This window comes from Haliotis rufescens, unplaced genomic scaffold (assembly GCF_023055435.1).
Source record: "Haliotis rufescens isolate VD_foot unplaced genomic scaffold, xgHalRufe1.0.p SCAF_1, whole genome shotgun sequence".
Lineage (NCBI taxonomy): Eukaryota > Metazoa > Mollusca > Gastropoda > Lepetellida > Haliotidae > Haliotis > Haliotis rufescens.
The window spans coordinates 61,402,603-61,421,108 of NW_025963779.1; the positions used below are offsets into that span (position 1 = coordinate 61,402,603).

At 41.7% G+C, this 18,506-nt stretch overlaps 1 protein-coding gene across 1 annotated transcript; it reads right to left on the reverse strand.

Moving 5' to 3' along the window:
• Positions 1-8,687: 8,687 nt before the first annotated feature.
• On the reverse strand, positions 8,688-14,124 carry LOC124145046 (monocarboxylate transporter 6-like). The gene is made up of 4 exons (XM_046514699.2): positions 13,935-14,124; positions 13,086-13,229; positions 9,686-10,444; positions 8,688-9,183 (listed from the first exon to the last, which is right to left on the reverse strand). Exons 1-4 carry the CDS (start codon positions 14,071-14,073, stop codon positions 9,014-9,016), a joined length of 1,212 nt encoding a protein of 403 aa, XP_046370655.2. The 5' UTR covers positions 14,074-14,124; the 3' UTR covers positions 8,688-9,013.
• Between the last annotated feature and the right edge of the window lie 4,382 nt (positions 14,125-18,506).

Here is an 18,506-nt window from a genome sequence, read left to right on the forward strand (position 1 = left end):
CAGAACACGCCACAGACACTCCCACCACTGGCCAACGCGTTACAAGCAGAATGGCGCAGAATTCCGCAGGACAGAATTCGTACACGTATCCAGTCAGTATTGAGGAGATGCAGAACCATGATTGCTGCCAGGGTCGAACACACGAGATACTGAGTTCAGCGCAACCTTGTGGCCTTATGTGACATGACAATGAACAGTTTTCAATGCCTTTGTACAACGACAACATGTGATTATCGAGCTCCAAAATTTCATATTTGTACCTATGATATTAAATTAAATATATCGACTTTATTAGGTACAGCATGCACGTTGACAACTCAGATACACGATTTAATGCCTTAATTGTCGATTTTCTTTCGGACGTTAATCGGCGACCTTTTTGTGTATGACCTTCTCTGATGAAACCACCAAGGATGGTTTCCGCAGGTCATTATACAACAAACGATGACGTTAGAGAAGTTGCCCCCACTCTACATCGTGTTTTGGTTTCGCAAACCTAACCTCCGCCAAAGTATATCTAAACAAAAAACAGAACCTGTTATTTTCTTTGATAACTCTGTACAAAACATATACTAGTACCTTAAAATAGTAGGGTGTCATAATTATCGGCATGAACTATTCTAAAAATATTTTCGATCATGGGATTCGATCCCCGTATACTGTATGGTACGTTGATGTCGGGTTTAAGGCTATTACCAATGCGTCATTTGGGAGGTATGCATCGAAAGAATTGTCTGAAGTCAGTCTCTGGAAATACCGGGCGTCCTTGTTCGGTGTTGGTGTTTCTGAAGTAAAAATAAACTGACATGCCACGCCGGCATCTTAAAGGGCAAGTTCACACGGAAATGAACCTATTTTTCTTGTACTTTTTCCACATTACAAGTGTTAACCTAGTAGTGTCATAGACAAAAATATAAAAATATCACAATTAATTAACATATGTTTTGCATTTAAACGATTTATATTTTTCACATTTACCAAGTGTTCTATTTTCATAACAAAAACACCATGGCTTATGCCCCTTGCAATATGACGTCATTGGTGCCAATTGATAAACATTATGACGTCATCATGCTTTGTTAGAGCCGCTTCACGTGGTGTAGGTACGGGTGTGTGATTCTAGCGTCTCAGATGCCAGCCAGCATAGTGTTATGCTGAGTCACCACTGCGCCGGAGTGTGTCGTAGGCCATGTTGTTTTACCGAAAACTGGTACTTGATATCTTTTGCGTTCAGAATAGACAGGGACCCAGTTGAATTGGCACCAATTACGTCATAATCTAAGGGAGATAACTCAGGCATGTTTAGCTCGAAAAACGAAGGCCTCATAACGGCATATCATTTCCACACTATTGTGAGCTTCCTACTTTCACTGTGAAAAAAATGAGTGTATATTTTCAAACACAGATACTAACTAATTCTAAAATTGCGTTTTGTTTAGAAAAAGAAAGAAAGTAATTTTTGCGTGTACACTTCCCCTTTAAGCTAATTATTGCCTTTACCATATTTGAAAAGATTAGTTGTTTGCTCGTTGTTGTCTGTCTTGGCTACGAACATGTAAACTCTGCTGACCACCAGTTAAAACTGTTGAATTTCATTACCTATTTAGATGTGAAACATTTAATAAATATAGAACCTCTCTCATAGCCGACAAAATACACACTATTCCAATATCACTAAATTTAAAAAAAAAATTCTTCTAAAAAAGTCACAGATCTTAAGAAGGTCGCAAAATTCCCCCCAATCATTGACAAAAAATATGAAATAAATAACTTATTAATTTATACCCATGCATACCTTTATAGTATACGAATCCCATGTACACTATAATGGTTTTGTCAATATTTGACATATTTCAACGTCGGTATCTACAGCTGCATGTAACCCTCATCTCCGATGACCCTTCGGATAGTATACCCCCAGAGGAGGAGATTGGGGAGCAAGCCTTTATCAAAGGTTTTACAATGCCAGGCACACCTGTGAATATCCGGATTGTGGCATTCGTAACTCGTGGTAGTGGCTATAAAAAGGCAACCATAAGCCAATAATTTGTCATTCGATTGTCAACATTTTACAGGTTCGAAAATGGAAAAAGTTGTTTAAGACACTTTCATGTTGTTATTTGTACAAGTTGACATCTTTGACGGAGGGGGCACAACGTTAGGAGGAACAGCGCGAACACGTACTGCACGTGCTACATTGTGTACGTCGTTGTTGACTGACAAGAAGCGCTACTGGTTTCAACATGACAGTGTCTTAAAACAACTTTTTCTCCAGCGATGGGAATAACAATAACAAACAACAGATATTGTTGGGTACAGGGTATTCATTGCCGTGTACCGTATTCGCGTTTAATAGGCTATTGAGTTATTTTGCAATTCATGGTTCTCATTTGAAGCCAAACGGACTGTAGCATCAAACGAAATTTATAAGCCTGTCAATCAAGGCATATATACAACGGGAGATAACTACACGTACCAACTACAGTTGAAGTATGATTTACTGCCCCTGCGTTGGAATTGTAGTGATATATCGCATCAGAATTCCCCGACATTCCATTGTGGTGAAAGGTGTCCGTTTCGGTGGGCGTGGCTTATTTGATTATATTCATGAATGAATGCAAAGGAAATTGACCGTTTCAGCCAATTAGATAGCTGAAATTACAATATGAAGCAGGAATTGCAAATATTCGTGCACTATCTGATTTGCTATCCTGAACCAGTTTCAAAGGGACGGTCTACTCCTTTACATGTCATTGGTTTATATAAGATATCCAGTTACCAATGGGGTTGCAATGGATTCTGACCATTGCTCGGTCTGTGGACAAGTCACACTCGCACCAGTGACCCACTTACATTAGTGTTATTTTGCTCGTTTAGCGCTTTCCCCTGCAATATTCCGGCTATATGACGGCTGTGAATGATCGAGTCCTGGTTGTAAACGTCGAAGACAGGGCTATTTCGGGCTTCCCTCCAACATTATCCCAGGTTAGGACCCGACACCCTACTGCTTGTCATAAGAGGGGACTAACTAATATCTGGTGGTCAGATTCAGATAACTGCGTTATCGGACTACGACTGCGGTGCACGTGGCTCTATCAATCACTGGCTTGTGTGGTCTATCGGTGATTGATCTGTGATACAGCTGGAATGATGCTGACGGAAGAGCTAGTCATCACTGAATCTAACAACAGAAGCTTCCATGTAGTAATATAACTGAAATGCTGTTTAATGCGCCATAAAAGAAGTCTCGATCACTCACTGGTTGGTCATTAAGCATATCTGATACATTACAATCAAGTCAGCGTAATCACGTCAGAAAAGATTAGACAGTTTTAAGCTTGCACAATGTGTTGATATATAAAACTTCATTTGTGAAAAAGAAAATATGAATATTTACTCACATGTGTGACAACCTTAAATTTGTGATAATAACCATATTCCATATTCAACAGAAGGAATGATTTCCCCGAACACTGTGATGAAATCGATGATTTTTCTGTCATGAAATAAAATAAACTGATGTCCAAAAGAAACTTTACCAACTGAAAATATAAATTTCAGACAAAGTATAATTTTTTTCCCGATGAAGTCTATCTAAAACACATAACCTAAATACAACAACAGTGTATGCAGAAAATGTTAATCGTTTGTTTGCGAGATAACACGCGAAAAAGTGAAAAACACGTGCACCACGGACAACTGCAAATACACGTGCGGGTAAGGGTATAAAACGATTGCAACGGCAGGTCAGACATCCACAGGGATAAATAAACACAAAAGAAATGCCACGACTCACAGTCGAACAACGTGAACGAGCCTTAGGTATGGTACAGATGGGAGCCACCCACGCCCATATTGCACGAACCTTCGGTTGCTCCCGTGTTGCCGTTACCAACTTGATGCAACGTTACAGACAGACAGGGCGGACCGCTGACAGGCCAAGAACAGGCAGACCACGCTTCATGATGACCGGTACTTGCGTACCTTGCACCTCCGAAATCGCTTCCTGACAGTGACGTCATCGGCGACAAACGCCTTAGGTCACAGGGTTAGTCGACAGACAGTGGCCAGGAGACTCAGGGCTCATGGAATCAGGGCTTTTAGACCATACAGAGGACAGCTATTGACAGCGCAACATCGTCGTCTGCGATTGAGATGGGACGGACTGTACGACGTTGGCAACGACGTGACTGGCAGAGGGTTGTCTTCACTGACGAAAGTCGATTCTGTATGTTTAGGGCTGATGGAAGACAACGTGTTTACCGCCGAAGGGGTAACACGGCGTGTTGCGTGCAGGAGGTCGTACCATATGGTGGAGGGAGTGTCATGGTGTGGGGAGGGATCTGTGGGCAGGAGAGGACACCGCTGGTCATCGTTGACCCAAACCTTGACAGCTCAGCGTTACATGGATTACATTCTTCGTCCAGTTGTCCTACCATTTCTCCAACAGCAGCCACGTGGTGTCATTTATCAGCATGACAACGCTAGAGCCCATACAGCCAGAATTGTCACTAACTTCCTCGCAGCCAACAACGTCAACGTCCTGCCGTGGCCTGCACGCTCACCCGACATGTGAACACCTCTGGGACTTGATGGATCGTCGTGTTCGACAACGACCACACTCTACAGCGAACGGACAAGAACTGATCCTGGCCCTCCAAGAAGAACGGCGTCAAATCCCACGTGACCTCATCAGACGACTGACTTTTTCTGTGCGTCGAAGAGTTTTTGCGTGTATTGAGGCATTTGGTGGTCACACACGCTACTAATGACTTGTTATTGAACGTGAGCGATTGTTCATGTACTCTGCCTATTGTCCATGATTCTAAAAGCTCGAGTTTTGTACCACACCCAACTTTGGGGGGCTCTGACGTCATTCTCGGTCGCAGTATGATTGTTATTTTCAGTGTTGATTATGTTGATATATTGATCTTCTCAATACACTTTACTTCATGCATGTATGTTTTGTTGTTTTTGAGCAAGAGTGATTTCAAACTCTGGTAAAGTTTCTTTTGGACGTCAGTTTATATAGCATCCCTGAACCAAAGTCAATAACAGCAATTTGACATAATAAGGGAAGGCAAATAGAAATTCAAACATCTAATCGATTTTACAGTTGGTACGAGGGTTGGCTGAAAAGTTTTAAGCCTAAGTGGGATATCTCAATCGGATTGAAACAAACTTTTGCCACCAGCAAGTACAATCATTTAATGAATCATAGACATAAGAACTGCAACTGTAGTGCTATTCTTGTCTTTGTACCAGACCATCTTGTGATCCTACCCATTGAAATCACCAGAAATGGACAAAACTGGCTATAGGACAGTCATCAAGTACCTGCAACTGAAAGGGCTAACTCCAACACAGATACATGCTGACATGGTCTCCACTTTAGGGGATGATGCCCCTTCCTTTTTCACTGTAAAGAAGTGGGCTGCGGAATTCAAGCGTGGCAGAGAGAGCCTTGACGATAACCCGCGTCCAGGAAGGCCTTCAACAGCAACCATTCCGGAAAACATTACCCGGGTGCATGACATGGTTATGGCTGATCGACGATTGACCACTCGACATATTGCCAGTGTTGATGGCATGTCTCATGAGAGGGTTGAGCACATTATCACCAACGAGTTGGGAATGACAAAAGTTTCTGCAAGATGGGTGCCAAAGCTCTTGCCAGCGGATCAGAAACGTGTCAGATTCCTGACGTCCCGTGACAATTTATGCCGTTTTGAAGCAGATCCCGATGATTTTTTGGCCCGATTTGTAAGCATGGATGAGACCTGGATTCATCACTTTCAACCAGAAACCAAAATTCAGTCTAAACAATGAAAGCATCTGGAATCACCAGCCCCCCCAAAAGCCATGTCGGTTCCTTCTGCTGAAAAGGTGATGGCTTCAGTCTTTTGGGATTCCAAGGGTATTCTGCTGATTGACTATCTTGAAAAAGGCCAGACTATCAATGGAAGATATTATGCTAACCTACTGTGACAGTTGCGTGAAGCTATCAAAGCTAAGCGACGGGGAATGCTCACTAAAGGAGTCCTGTTCCACCAAGACAATGCTCCTGTTCACAAATCGGTGGTTGCCATGTCAGCGATCCATGATTGTGGCTTCGAACTCATTGACCATCCCCCTTATTCACCCGATTTTGCCCCGTCAGACTTCCACCTTTTTCCCAAAATGAAAAAGGAACTAGCCGGTCGCCATTTTCCTAGTAATGATGACGTCATTTCCGCTGTGAATGACTTTTTTAGGGTGGCTGAAGAAAATTTCTTCTTGACCGGCATTCAGGCCTTGCAGCAACGCTGGCAAAAGTCTGTAAACCTGGAAGAGGACTATGTGGAGAAATAAATGAAAACCATCGACTTGGAACGGGTCTTTCACAGTCAGACTTAGAACTTTTCAGCCAGCCCTCGTATGTTTTACACTGACACATCACATACGGGGTAGTACGTGTGCAAGCATCGCTCACAACATGCAAGGTTTCATGCGTTAAATCTCCTGCTTAGCCTCTTGGAATTCTATAACCTTCTATCTATCCTAAATTAAATGTGTCGACACAAACACGGTTCCGAACTACGCAAGATATGTTCAAATTGTGAAATACCTTTTAATGCGATTCAAGTCACATGCCTTGTAGATAAAAACTTTGTCATGCATGCTTTAAACCAGGAACGGTCTGTTACTGGTGTTTTCTCACTTTCCAGACCTCTGGCCGGGTAAAATAACACAATGATGTTTAATGTTGTAGTCTGAATTTATTTGCAGCAAGAGTGTACTTTTTTGTTATGTACAGTAAAGTACGGTTTTAACGAACTCAAAGGGACAACTAATTTTAGTTCGTTATAACCGCAGTTCGTTATAGGCATATATACAGCATAACTACAGCAAATAGTCGGGACCAAAAAAAGTAAGTTCGTTATATCCGTAAGTTCGTTATAAGCGTGTTCGTTATAACCGTAGTTTCCTGTAGTTGGTTTCTTTCTGATAGTACATTCCCACATGTAGAGTACAAAAATAAACAAATAAATATAGTTACGGTGATATATATTTATTTATTTATTTTTAAAATACCCGATTGAGTGATTGAGGTAGTGAGTGAGTCTAGCTTAATGCAGTCAACACGCGGCCTACAAATAATCCACCAGTATAAACAGTACTGGTATCACAAATCACTGAAGATCAATTCACAATTTATTACAGTGCGATTACAGATCCACAAGACGTATTACGTAGACGTTTCCCAAGGCTTTATAATTTTCTTCACTCAGCAATATTCCGGCTATATGACGGCGGTCTGTAAATAATCGCGCCTGGACCAGACAATCCAGTGACTGACATCATGAACATCGACCACGCAATTTGGATACGATGACATGCATCAACCAAGTCAGCGAGACTGATCACTCGATCCCGTTAGTCGCCTCTTACGATTAGCATAGTCGCCTCTTACGGGAAGCATAGTCGCCTCTTACGACAAGCATAGTCGCCTCTCATGACAAGCATGGTCGCCTCTTACGACAAGCATAGTCGCCTCTTACGACAAGCAAAGTCGCCTCTTACGACAAGCAAAGTCGCCTCTTACGACAAGCATAGTCGCCTCTCATGACAAGCATGGTCGCCTCTTACGACAAGCATAGTCGCCTCTTACGACAAGCAAAGTCGCCTCTTACGACAAGCAAAGTCGCCTCTTACGACAAGCAAAGTCGCCTCTTACGACAAGCAAAGTCGCCTCTTACGACAAGCAAAGTCGCCTCTTACGACAAGCATAGTCGCCTCTTACGACAAGCATGGTCGCCTCTTACGACAAGCAAAGTCGCCTCTTACGACAAGCAAAGTCGCCTCTTACGACAAGCATAGTCGCCTCTTACGACAAGCAAAGTCGCCTCTTACGACAAGCAAAGTCGCCTCTTACGACAAGCAAAGTCGCCTCTTACGACAAGCAAAGTCGTCTCTTACGACAAGCAAAGTCGCCTCTTACGACAAGCATAGTCGCCTCTCATGACAAGCATGGTCGCCTCTTACGACAAGCAAAGTCGCCTCTTACGACAAGCAAAGTCGCCTCTTACGACAAGCAAAGTCGCCTCTTACGACAAGCAAAGTCGCCTCTTACGACAAGCATGGGTTGCTGACCTATTCCATCCTTGATCTTCACAGGTCAGAGTGTCAGAGTCCGATACTTAACTCAGACAGGGGGTCTTTATTATTGTAACAGTTTTGTGGTAGAAACAAGCTTCTTATATTAAGTAAATGTCCAGTCACATTTTGAGAACATTTATACACATAGAAATGTTGTCATGAAAAGTATTCGTAACAAGGCTTTGTTACATTGTACAATACATAACAAAAATAGTCTAACCTCTGCTTAACATTTTGCTTTGTGCATGTATACTATTATGGGATGGAATCTCACAGTCGGCTGAGTATGATCCTTGGTCACTCATTGAATCGAACACCTGCTACCTAAACACGCAGCTGGATGCCAAATTGAGTGAATGAGTGATTTGGGTTATAACGCCGCTTTGAACAGTATTACTGTTATATCCCGGCGTGTTAGCTTCGTGTGGGAGGAAAGCCTGAAGTGATGCAGTTCTCAGACGTCACTTTACCACGGGTATGGTGCTGAAAACCTGGAAACATAATGGAGGCGAACCGAGATTCGAACCCACAATCATACGTTTCTAGCGTGCACAAGGGACGCAACTCTTCAGAGTGAATTGTGGCTCCTTTGACGACTGGGCCACCTGTCTGGATAAAACATATTTTCATCCAAGATTGGTGATGGTGACAATAATTCAATGGTAACGAGGAAGCATTTTAACAGAAGCATTCATACGAAATCAATCTTTCAATCTTTCAATCAAATCTTTACAACTTTCGTTGTACATTCATTAACACGAACAACCCGGCCATTCATGAACTATTTGCAAACGTTTAATGACTGTTTGTTAGATGATGTTAATTTTCATCTTGATTTTGGATGACTCGAAAGATGTGTTATATAATTTGATATTCACAATTTAGTATCCACAGTTTCACGAGAAATATATACGTCCTTTAATGAAGACTTTGCTCGTCGCATCCACAGTTCCAGACACAGTAAGACAACCCCCATCACCAGGGCTACTCCACCGGCCAGGTAAAACATCAGGAGATAGTCCCCTGTCATGTCTCTGATGGCGCCTGTTAAGGAAGAATTGCAAGTAATAAGTTCATGTATGTGTGCGTGCGTGCGAGCGTTCGTGCGTGAGTGTCTGTGTGCGAGTGCGTAGGGTTGGGTGTAGGTGTGGGTGTAGGTGTGGGGGTGGGGGTGGGGGTGGGGGTGGTGGTGTCTTTTTGTCATTGCTTTTATTTAAAAAACGGCATGGGTAGTGAAATTTTTCTCTCCTCTTTAGAAGGTTACAAATCCCTTTTGGTCACAACATCTGCGGGTCGAAGTGCAACAGGTTGGAAGCAGGGATTTATGTTCTGCCATGTCCAGCGCGTCTTTGGATAGTGGAGCCGAACAAAGTGTTTTGAGTCCAAACACACTCTTTTGTCAGAACAGCCAGCTCGTCAAGTGCACGATATTTGTGTGTGTAAAGCTTCAGGACAAATTAGTTTCTTTCGGAATATTTTTCCACGAATAGATTCATTTAAACAAAATGCCTGGCCCTCCCCCAGATTTTCAAATGAAGGTACCTACCATTCACGGGTCCGCTTAAAATATCGGACAAGCCTGAAAGTCCAAAAAAGAACGACAAAGCCGAGGAATACATAGCGGGACCACACAGTTGATGCACAACAATTGGTATGCACACATCCACCGTACCGATGAAAGCTCCATGACCAATTGCAAGAGCTACCATCACGCCATAATCATGAAAGTAGACGAATGCGAAGGTTAGAGGTGCACAGACAAGCAAGGCTGCAGAGGAAGACAGAAGGGCTGGAATGTGTAGCACCGAGTCCAGTATCCCGCCGAGCAAACTTCCAGCAACGGTTGAGATGGTCAGGGCAGAGAGTAGTAACGACGCAGCCTCGAGTGAGTAACCTCTGTTTTCAGCAATGTCAACGATGAAAACGGACAGTCCAGTGTAAAACATCCATATCGGTAATTGACAAAATAGAAATATTGTGTAAGGTACGTTCTTGAATACGTGAACATTAAACGATTTAGATGTACGCTTGAGGTCCGTTTTCGAAGGTTTGGTCAAGAAAAGAGGCTTCGTCAAACAACGGACCATGAATCCAAGGAGACAAATGTTGAAGTTGACACCTGCTAGGAGGAGAAACAGCCCCCTCCACCTATATGCGTCCAATATAAGTCTGTTAATCTGGGGGTATAGGAAGGACCCAAGTCCTGACCCTGCCGTGATGAGGGCCACACCCATGCCCTTGTTCTTCGTCAGGACTCGGCTCACCACCATATACGACGAGAAAAAGGCGAAACATAGTCCAATACCTGTAATGAGCAGAACACAGAGTATCATGGACTGTCGACAAAAGTCACATTGCTCAATAAGTAATACATATTAAAAGCTACATATGTGTTTTAAGTGTGATGAAATCACACCCATTGTGATACATTTATACACTCAAAATGTACTATGCATCCAAATTTGGAACATGAAATGAATGGGCGATCTTTTTGTTCCAAAGGGCAATAACTTTCCTTTTTAAATGATATAAGCGACGGTCCAGCCTGTCGCTTCCGGTCTGGTTCCCGGATCAATGCGCGCTGCGACAACTAGTGACATGTAGAGACGGAGCCAAGCTAAAGAGTTACCCTGTTGCACCTTCGTTCAAAAAACGGTCGTTTACAATTGAATATTAGCCCTGTTACTGGAAAGAGAGGAGTCCACCAGAAATGGAAGCAACACCAATCTAATTAAAATCACACATTTTACTCCGATGGGATTCCACTCTGTGTGAAGATAAGGGGAGAGAATGTTCTGATCAACCCATCCGCGTCGCTGCTTTTAGAAGTGAGCGAAGCATTCAGACCAGCGTATCTGATTTTTGTCTCTCGAAAAAACCCATCAACAACAAAGAAAATTTGCAAATGTTGATGGATATTGCTAAGGCATGCCATTGTATTATAATGGATATTTGATGTACCCCGTTGTGTCTAAATACCATGTCATCTTCACCCCAAACTGACGACCACCTTGGGTCATTTTCATTTGTACACATCAACATTTCCGATTCGCACTCATCAACCTATAACTGTTTTGGCGGATGCGACGTATCGGCGGAATCATTTTGGAGCAGACAAGACCAAGTCGTCGCAGGTGGTGTGTTGTTATTAATAGTTATTTCAGATTTAGGCATAAATTGTTGGACATTTAGAAGCAGTAATACGCATATGGCAGTTAAGCATACACCAGAAAAAATTCTGAGCATGTCCGACCTAATGACGTGGATATACACTCTTAAAAAAAGAAACGCACAGGTAGTATGTAGTAACATTGACCTGACTACACAAAAAAATCCGGTATATAAATTGGATATTTGTTATTGGAAAATGTTGGTGGCCTGGCCATTATCGATCTGCAATGTTTTAAACGGCATTGTTTTCACACTTGTTAAAAATGTCATGGAGGAAAACAGCAAAATGCACGTGCAAGTTATGGGATTCGTAACTCGTTGTAGTGGCTATAAAAAGGCAAACATAAGCCAAAAATTGGTTATTCAATTGTCAACATTTTTCAAGTTCGAAAATGCCGAGACTCAGCGCTGCCGATCGGAACATCGCCATAGGACGTATCCAAAGAGGGGAATCGCAGTCTTCTGGGGCACGCCACTTCACAGCAACGTTTGCCGCCTTTGTGACCGATACACACAGATCAATTCCATTGCAGACCGTCCGAGAACGGGCCGACCAAGAGTTACCACCCCTGCACAGGATCGCTACATTCGACTGCTCCACCTACGTCATCGCAATGTCACAGCTACGGAGACTGCAGGACGCATCCCTGGTTTGAGGAGGATATCGGACCAGACTGTCAGGAACCATCTTCGCGAGCCTGGAATCCGACCAAGAAGACCAGTTATCTTCCCCGTTTAGCAACAGATCCATCGACTGCGACGCTTGGGTGGTGCCATACCTTACAGCCTTGGAATTTGAGAAAATGGAGACGAGTGTGGTTTATGCGATGAGTCACGATTTCTTCTTCACCGTCAAGATGGAAGACAACGTGTTTAACGTCGTCGAAATGAGCGTTTTGCTCCACATTGTGTACGTGAATTCGACAAGTTCGGTGGCGGTAGTGTCATGGTGTGGTGGGCCATATCCTACACCACGAGATCCGACTTGGTTGTGATTCAAGGAAATTAGACAGTAAATCGCTCAATGAATCAAATTCTTCAACCTCACCTTCTTCCAATCATTGACCGCCAGAGTGAGCTGTTTCAACAGGACAACGCTCCACCGCACACAGCTAGAGTCGCGGTAGACTACCTTCATAATGCCAACATCAACCTCATGTCCTGGCCGTCGAGATCTCCAGATGTCAACCTAATCGAACACCTCTGGGACGAACTCGATCGACGTGTACGTCAACGTCAGAACACGCCACAGACACTCCCACAACTGACCAACGCGTTACAAGAAGAATGGCGCAGAATAGGACCTACACTGACGAGTCACCGTGTTTCGTTTTAACTAGGTGTTCGCAAGTGTAAGTTTATCTAGGACCTACACTGACCTTTTACCGTGTTTCGTTGTAACCAGGTGTTCGCAAGTGTAAGTGTACCTAGGACCTACACTGACGGGTGGCCGTGTTTCGTTTTAACCAGGTGTTCGCAAGTGTATGTTTATCTAGGACCTACACTGACGAGTCACCGTGTTTCGTTGTAACCAGGTGTTAGCAAGTGTAAGTGTACCTAGGACCTACACTGACGGGTGGCCGTGTTTCGTTTTAACCAGGTGTTCGCAAGTGTATGTTTATCTAGGACCTACACTGACGAGTCACCGTGTTTCGTTGTAACCAGGTGTTCGCGAGTGTAAGTTTACATATGACTTATACTGAGGACTCCCCTGTATTGTTGTAATCAGGTGTTCGCTAGAAAAGGTTAACATAGAGCAAACGCATGAAGGGTACCTGTTATAAATCCAACAGTGACGATGAGCACCTCCACGTTAGGGGCAAAGCTAGCCCCCACACATCCTACCAGGGACAACAGGCCTCCTAATATCAAAGAGTTTCCTGGTCCTAGCTTCTGGACTATCGGTCCGCATATCAATGCTGTGGAATACAGTTAAGGGCACGAATTTAGAGTTCATGAATGGAATGAATGAAAATGTATCGACAGTTTATATATAATATATTTTATTTTAATTTATAATAGGATATTTTTTTTTCATTATAAGCCAATGTAAAGTTTGATATATGTAAACGTACATGTAGTGGGCAATGTTTAGGATATATTGTAAGTGCCTTTTTTACATCTGGGAGTAAGTGTGGACCATTGCTGGCCTTATAAACAGCAAATGACGAGTACATGGTTACAGAACGAAGAATGAGGAGTAAAGACCATGAAGGCCCTGAAATATGTTCCGATATTTCAAGTTGATCTAAGTCCCAAATCTGAGAAAGGTGCAAGGTCCAAACTATTCCATGTTACTGTCCAATGACAAGCCGTTTTGAGGTCACGTGATATGGAGAACTAAGCAGACAGTTGAAGTTATTTTCCATTGTTTCACGCTCAAATATGGTATTACAAAGCATAAAAGATATTCAACAATATGATATTATGATATTACGTTTTCATTTAAAATAAATAAAATAGACTTAACTTACAAGATAGTCAGTTATGCCATTTCAATGTCAAAAGGAGTTAGAAAGGTGTAAAAATGTTTTCAGCTACAAAACAAGATACGTTTTTATTTAAAGCTATGAGCCTGAATTAATAGAGATGAGCGCAAAGAGAAAAAGTGTTGGGGAGCATACCCCCTGCGTATATAAAGCCAATACACAACGACTGCATCAGTGACGTCTGTGCACGGGTGGTGTTGAAGACATCAAGGATTTGGACAAACACGACTCCCAAACCGAGGGAGAAACCGATACACAGGAAGCTTGTGCACATACAGCAAGCAAGTGCTATCGCCTTGGCACATGACGTCAGTTCCGGTGTCCGAGCACTGTGATAAAAACAACGATCAAATAGATAATAAGACATTGATGTCATTTTGACAACTTTATACAATATCCACTGCGACTTGGTGAAACGTTGGTTTAAGAACACTAGCATGTTCTGGATAATTTGATACGATGCGAAGAAACAGAGGAACCATTTCAAAGAGTAGTTAAATCGCTAATAGTTAACAATTGCCGAGGAACAATTTGATTTCTGTATTTTACATGAGTATGTCAGAGCAAAACACATGCGTACATAAATACAAATACAGGATACGAGTTTAAACAATAGCTATTTTTCAATGAATTATATGGTTAGCGATACTTAAAATATTGCCCATGTAGATGCATATCTTTTACCTCGGTATCTCACTGTGGCCTACAGGCCCTGGTGTCACTTGGGAAGACGTCAATGTTCCTTGGTCAGTTTCCACACGATCCTTTTGATCGGATGCTCCTTCGCGAAACCCTTGCAGCGACCTTGTCTTGTTAGGACTGAATGGAGTCACTTGTGACGTAGACGAGTTTGCTTTGCCAACCCTTGCGAATGAAAGATCAGCAGAATTCAAAGTTGTCAAGATAGAAGTCTTGTTCGCCACAGCCATTTCTGAAATCAAAATGATTGGGTTCAATCATAGGCCCATACTAAGTGGTCTTTACCGAATGCACCAATGTTGGAATCGCAACCGGGTCTTCGGGCTTCGGGGTGGTGATTCAGCGCTCAAACAACAAGGCTACCCCCCCCCCCCCCCCCTCCCCCCCGCTCTTCCCCCCGCCAATATTACAGTAGAGACGTCTATAGGTAATTTCTGATTTGAATATAAGTACGCGCAATTTTATTTTTTTCGATTAGTATCGATATTTGTCAGTGTGTGCATAATGTAGGGCCCCGCCTTAGAATGGGCCACGACCATTTGCAATTATATAGCAATCAGTGGAAGAAATAGTTTCACAATAACAAAAGCCAGAACATGTTAGTTATCGCTACGTTCAGTGACAGAATATATTACGATAGGCTATCTCAAAGAACTCAAAACATACCTTTTCGGAAATATTAGTGACTGTAAAACTGAATTTGTATGTCATTCATAGAATGTCTCCTGCAGTATTATTGCCGCAATATTAACGAAGGCGGCGTAAAACCATATTCACTCATCCATGGACAATTACTCTCAGTTTATCATTCTAAATGTAGCGCTAAGAAGTAACTGTAACGTCACAGTACTGACAAAGTAACGTCAATGTCAGACTTAAAGAGCAACTATTTCTTATATGAGATATCACAATCATGTACAACCCTCATTAAGGATGTTGATACAATGTACAAGCTTCAAACATATTTACGCAAATTTTTAAAATGATGTCTCCCTGAATAGAATCCGAACTTGGAAATGTCGGACAAGACCATTTTACGAACAGGTGGGTTAAGTTTTGAATTTCCCGGATAGTCTCACATTTCCCCCGTCAATCATCTGTACCTTTTCTCCTATTATAGCTAAAATGGATAGAATTATCAGTAAACCGCCCGCGTGTTATCAAAAATCAGCGGGCCACTGTAACTTAATAATGCCCCCATATGGCTTGACGACGGGCCTTTATCACGCCCGTTGTTAGGTGACGTCATAGGGTAGGCATAGGTGACGTCACGTTCAATAGTGACGTCATCTGGTTTGTTCTATGACGTTTCCATATTTGTAAAAGTGGGTCAGTGACATTTGTGTTGATAGCAGTAAATGTTTCAAAACCGATATTCTTGTTTCTTTTTATTTGATACAAAATTCCATCCATTTTAGCTATAATAACGGTAACGCTATTTTTCAGGGCATTATCATTTGCAGAAGCCCTCGGTCTTTTCAACTGCCCTCCTTCGTCGGGATGTTAATGGAAGACCTCGGGCTTCTGCAAATGATAGTGCCCTGAAAAATAGCGTTACCCTTGTAATAACGATTCTCATATCGCTCCCACTTTTAGATGCGATTGTTCGGCCACTGCGTTCATCTGCGTAGCCAAACTACATATATGGGGGACAAATTACTAGACACTTCCCTCTAACAAACAAGTAGAGATTGCTGCAGAGCATCAATAGCTCCCGCCATATAATGTTATGTGCAGAGGAAGGAAGTGTAAGCTATGGGAGGAGATAATTTGTGTTAAGTACAAATTGGTTGTTATTAATGTACTTATCTTTTGAAAGCACAATAAAAGAAGCAGTGTCTTTAATTGGTCAGCACAAAGAAAACCCAGGCAAGAAAACTAGGCCTGTCAGGCAAAACTTGATGTATAACCACTATTAGTACCAATAACAAAAATCCTATATAGATAACAACAAATGTCACTCTAAAGCATGCTTTTGCAGCAAATATCAATATTTCTGGTCAAAATGTTGGTTGGGTTAAATAAAGCAAACTTTTAAAATAGTAAACACAAAAAATGTAATGAATACACTCTAAATATACTTCAGTTCAAATGTAAAAATTCACGCAATCATTAATGGATTCCCATTTATCTAGCAGCAAGTTAGGAACATACAGTTTGGTCACGTTATCTATAAATATTGAGAATTATCTTACATATTGTAAAAACAAAGGCCATAGGTCACTTTTCTCAAAACTTCGTTTAAGTAATCACAAACTAAAAATTGAAAAAATTGTAGATATACAAAAACACCAACCCCATTTGAACAACGTCTCTGTGAAACATGTGATGTCTCAGAAGATGAACAACATTACGCACTGTCTTACATAATACAACCAAGAAAAGAGAATCACAAATAATCCCCAATCATGATAAAGAATTTGGTACACTCTGTTAAAAGGAGCAGATTCTTAATAAGTTTACCAACAGTTATCCAGAAACAACTTCCAAGATCTGTTAACATATCAACAATTACAAACAAATTCCTTGTACATGTGTGTACTACATTACCATAGTTTTGCTCAATTCTCATATTGTTTCCATATCATTATAAAACACTTGTTTTAGAAATTAAATTCCACCTCTTTTGAATGTTGAATGTTCCTGTGTTTTTTAATTGTCGTTTATTGTGCATGTATTTTGTAGTTTGTGATTGTGCAATATTGCCACTGTTTCTTCATGGAATGTTCAGCAATACATATCTCATCTAAAACATCTTTGTTGTATAATAGTTTCTTACAGTTGTTTACGGGGGCATGGTTGGCCCAGTCGCCGAAGGCGCTGCAATTCGCTATGCAGAGCTGTGTCCCTTGGGCACGCCAGAAACCTATGACAGTGTGTTTGAATCTCGGTTCGCCCCGATTTTGTTGTCAGCACAAAACCCTTGCTCGTTGGTTTCACCAAAGTGGTGAATGTCTAAGACCTGCATCACTTCAGACTTTTATCCCACATAAAGCTGACACGGAATACTATTCAAGACGGCGATAAACCTAACTACCTCACTCACTCTTGTGTATGGTTCCGTTTGGTTAACTGGGTTTGTGTTGTGATTGCTTCCGGCTTAGATTGGAAATTTGTTTAGAAGAATGTTACTATGTTCAACACAATCATCGTGAAGATATCACGCAACCGTATTATCTTTTTGGAAAATAATTGCAAACTACAGACCAACCTGTTGATTTCCTATGTATCCAGAAGCAAAGAACATATACGGGTGTATGATCTCTGCTGGAAGTTAATTTTTTTTGTCAAAGCAATAAACCATGCAGAAACGTAAACCGCCGCATGAAACGGTATGTACCATACATTACATACACTGAAGTATTTAAAACGATGCTGTGCTCAACTATGCACAGCAAGCGCCATGATTATGAAGACAACTAATAAAAAATTTCTCATATCAAACCCGTTGTTTTACATGTGTTGTTTATTGAAGAAAGTCATACTTTATAGAAGCCTGTTATTTAATCGTGTTGAACAATATGTTGCAATAGCAGTGTGAAAGTTGAGTGCGCGTGACAGGCTTGGCCTAAATTCCTTCCTGGAACGTTTCTCGATGGCTGCCTGAATAACATACAATACAATGCAAAGGTAGTGCGCAATTGAACTGTTCGGGTAAGGGAGATAATCACTCACTCTCAGTGATACAGCTTGAATAAGATAGGAGGTTCAGCAATGCAAGGTCAGTGCGTGAATTTATCACTTCTATACTACGCCTATAGCTAAAGGAGATAATCGCTCAATGCGCAATAGTTTATTCTTACAAAATATAGACCGGTTAACTTTAGCAAAATGGGATCAATTTTAGCTCTTTTAAAAACAAAATGAACAAATTTCATGGGTTATCAGCATTACGAAAAGTGACTAAGTCTCAAATTAGCAAGACGATTTTGAAGTATCTCTTATTGCTGGAAAAGATAAACATCAACATTTCACGCACATTTCACATGATTTGTATGTTTCGTTTCG

What these genes read in the sequence shown, in the direction of transcription:
- LOC124145046 (XM_046514699.2), bottom strand. Translation starts at nt 14,073, where the DNA reads ATGTGCACAAGCTTCCTGTGTATCGGTTTCTCCCTCGGTTTGGGAGTC. An exon ending in TGGCTTTATATACGCAGGGG is followed by an intron (nt 13,230 to 13,934) that starts GTATGCTCCCCA and finishes TGTATTCCACAG; the next exon opens with CATTGATATGCGGACCGATA. An exon ending in TTTAAGCGGACCCGTGAATG is followed by an intron (nt 9,184 to 9,685) that starts GTAGGTACCTTC and finishes CTTCCTTAACAG; the next exon opens with GCGCCATCAGAGACATGACA.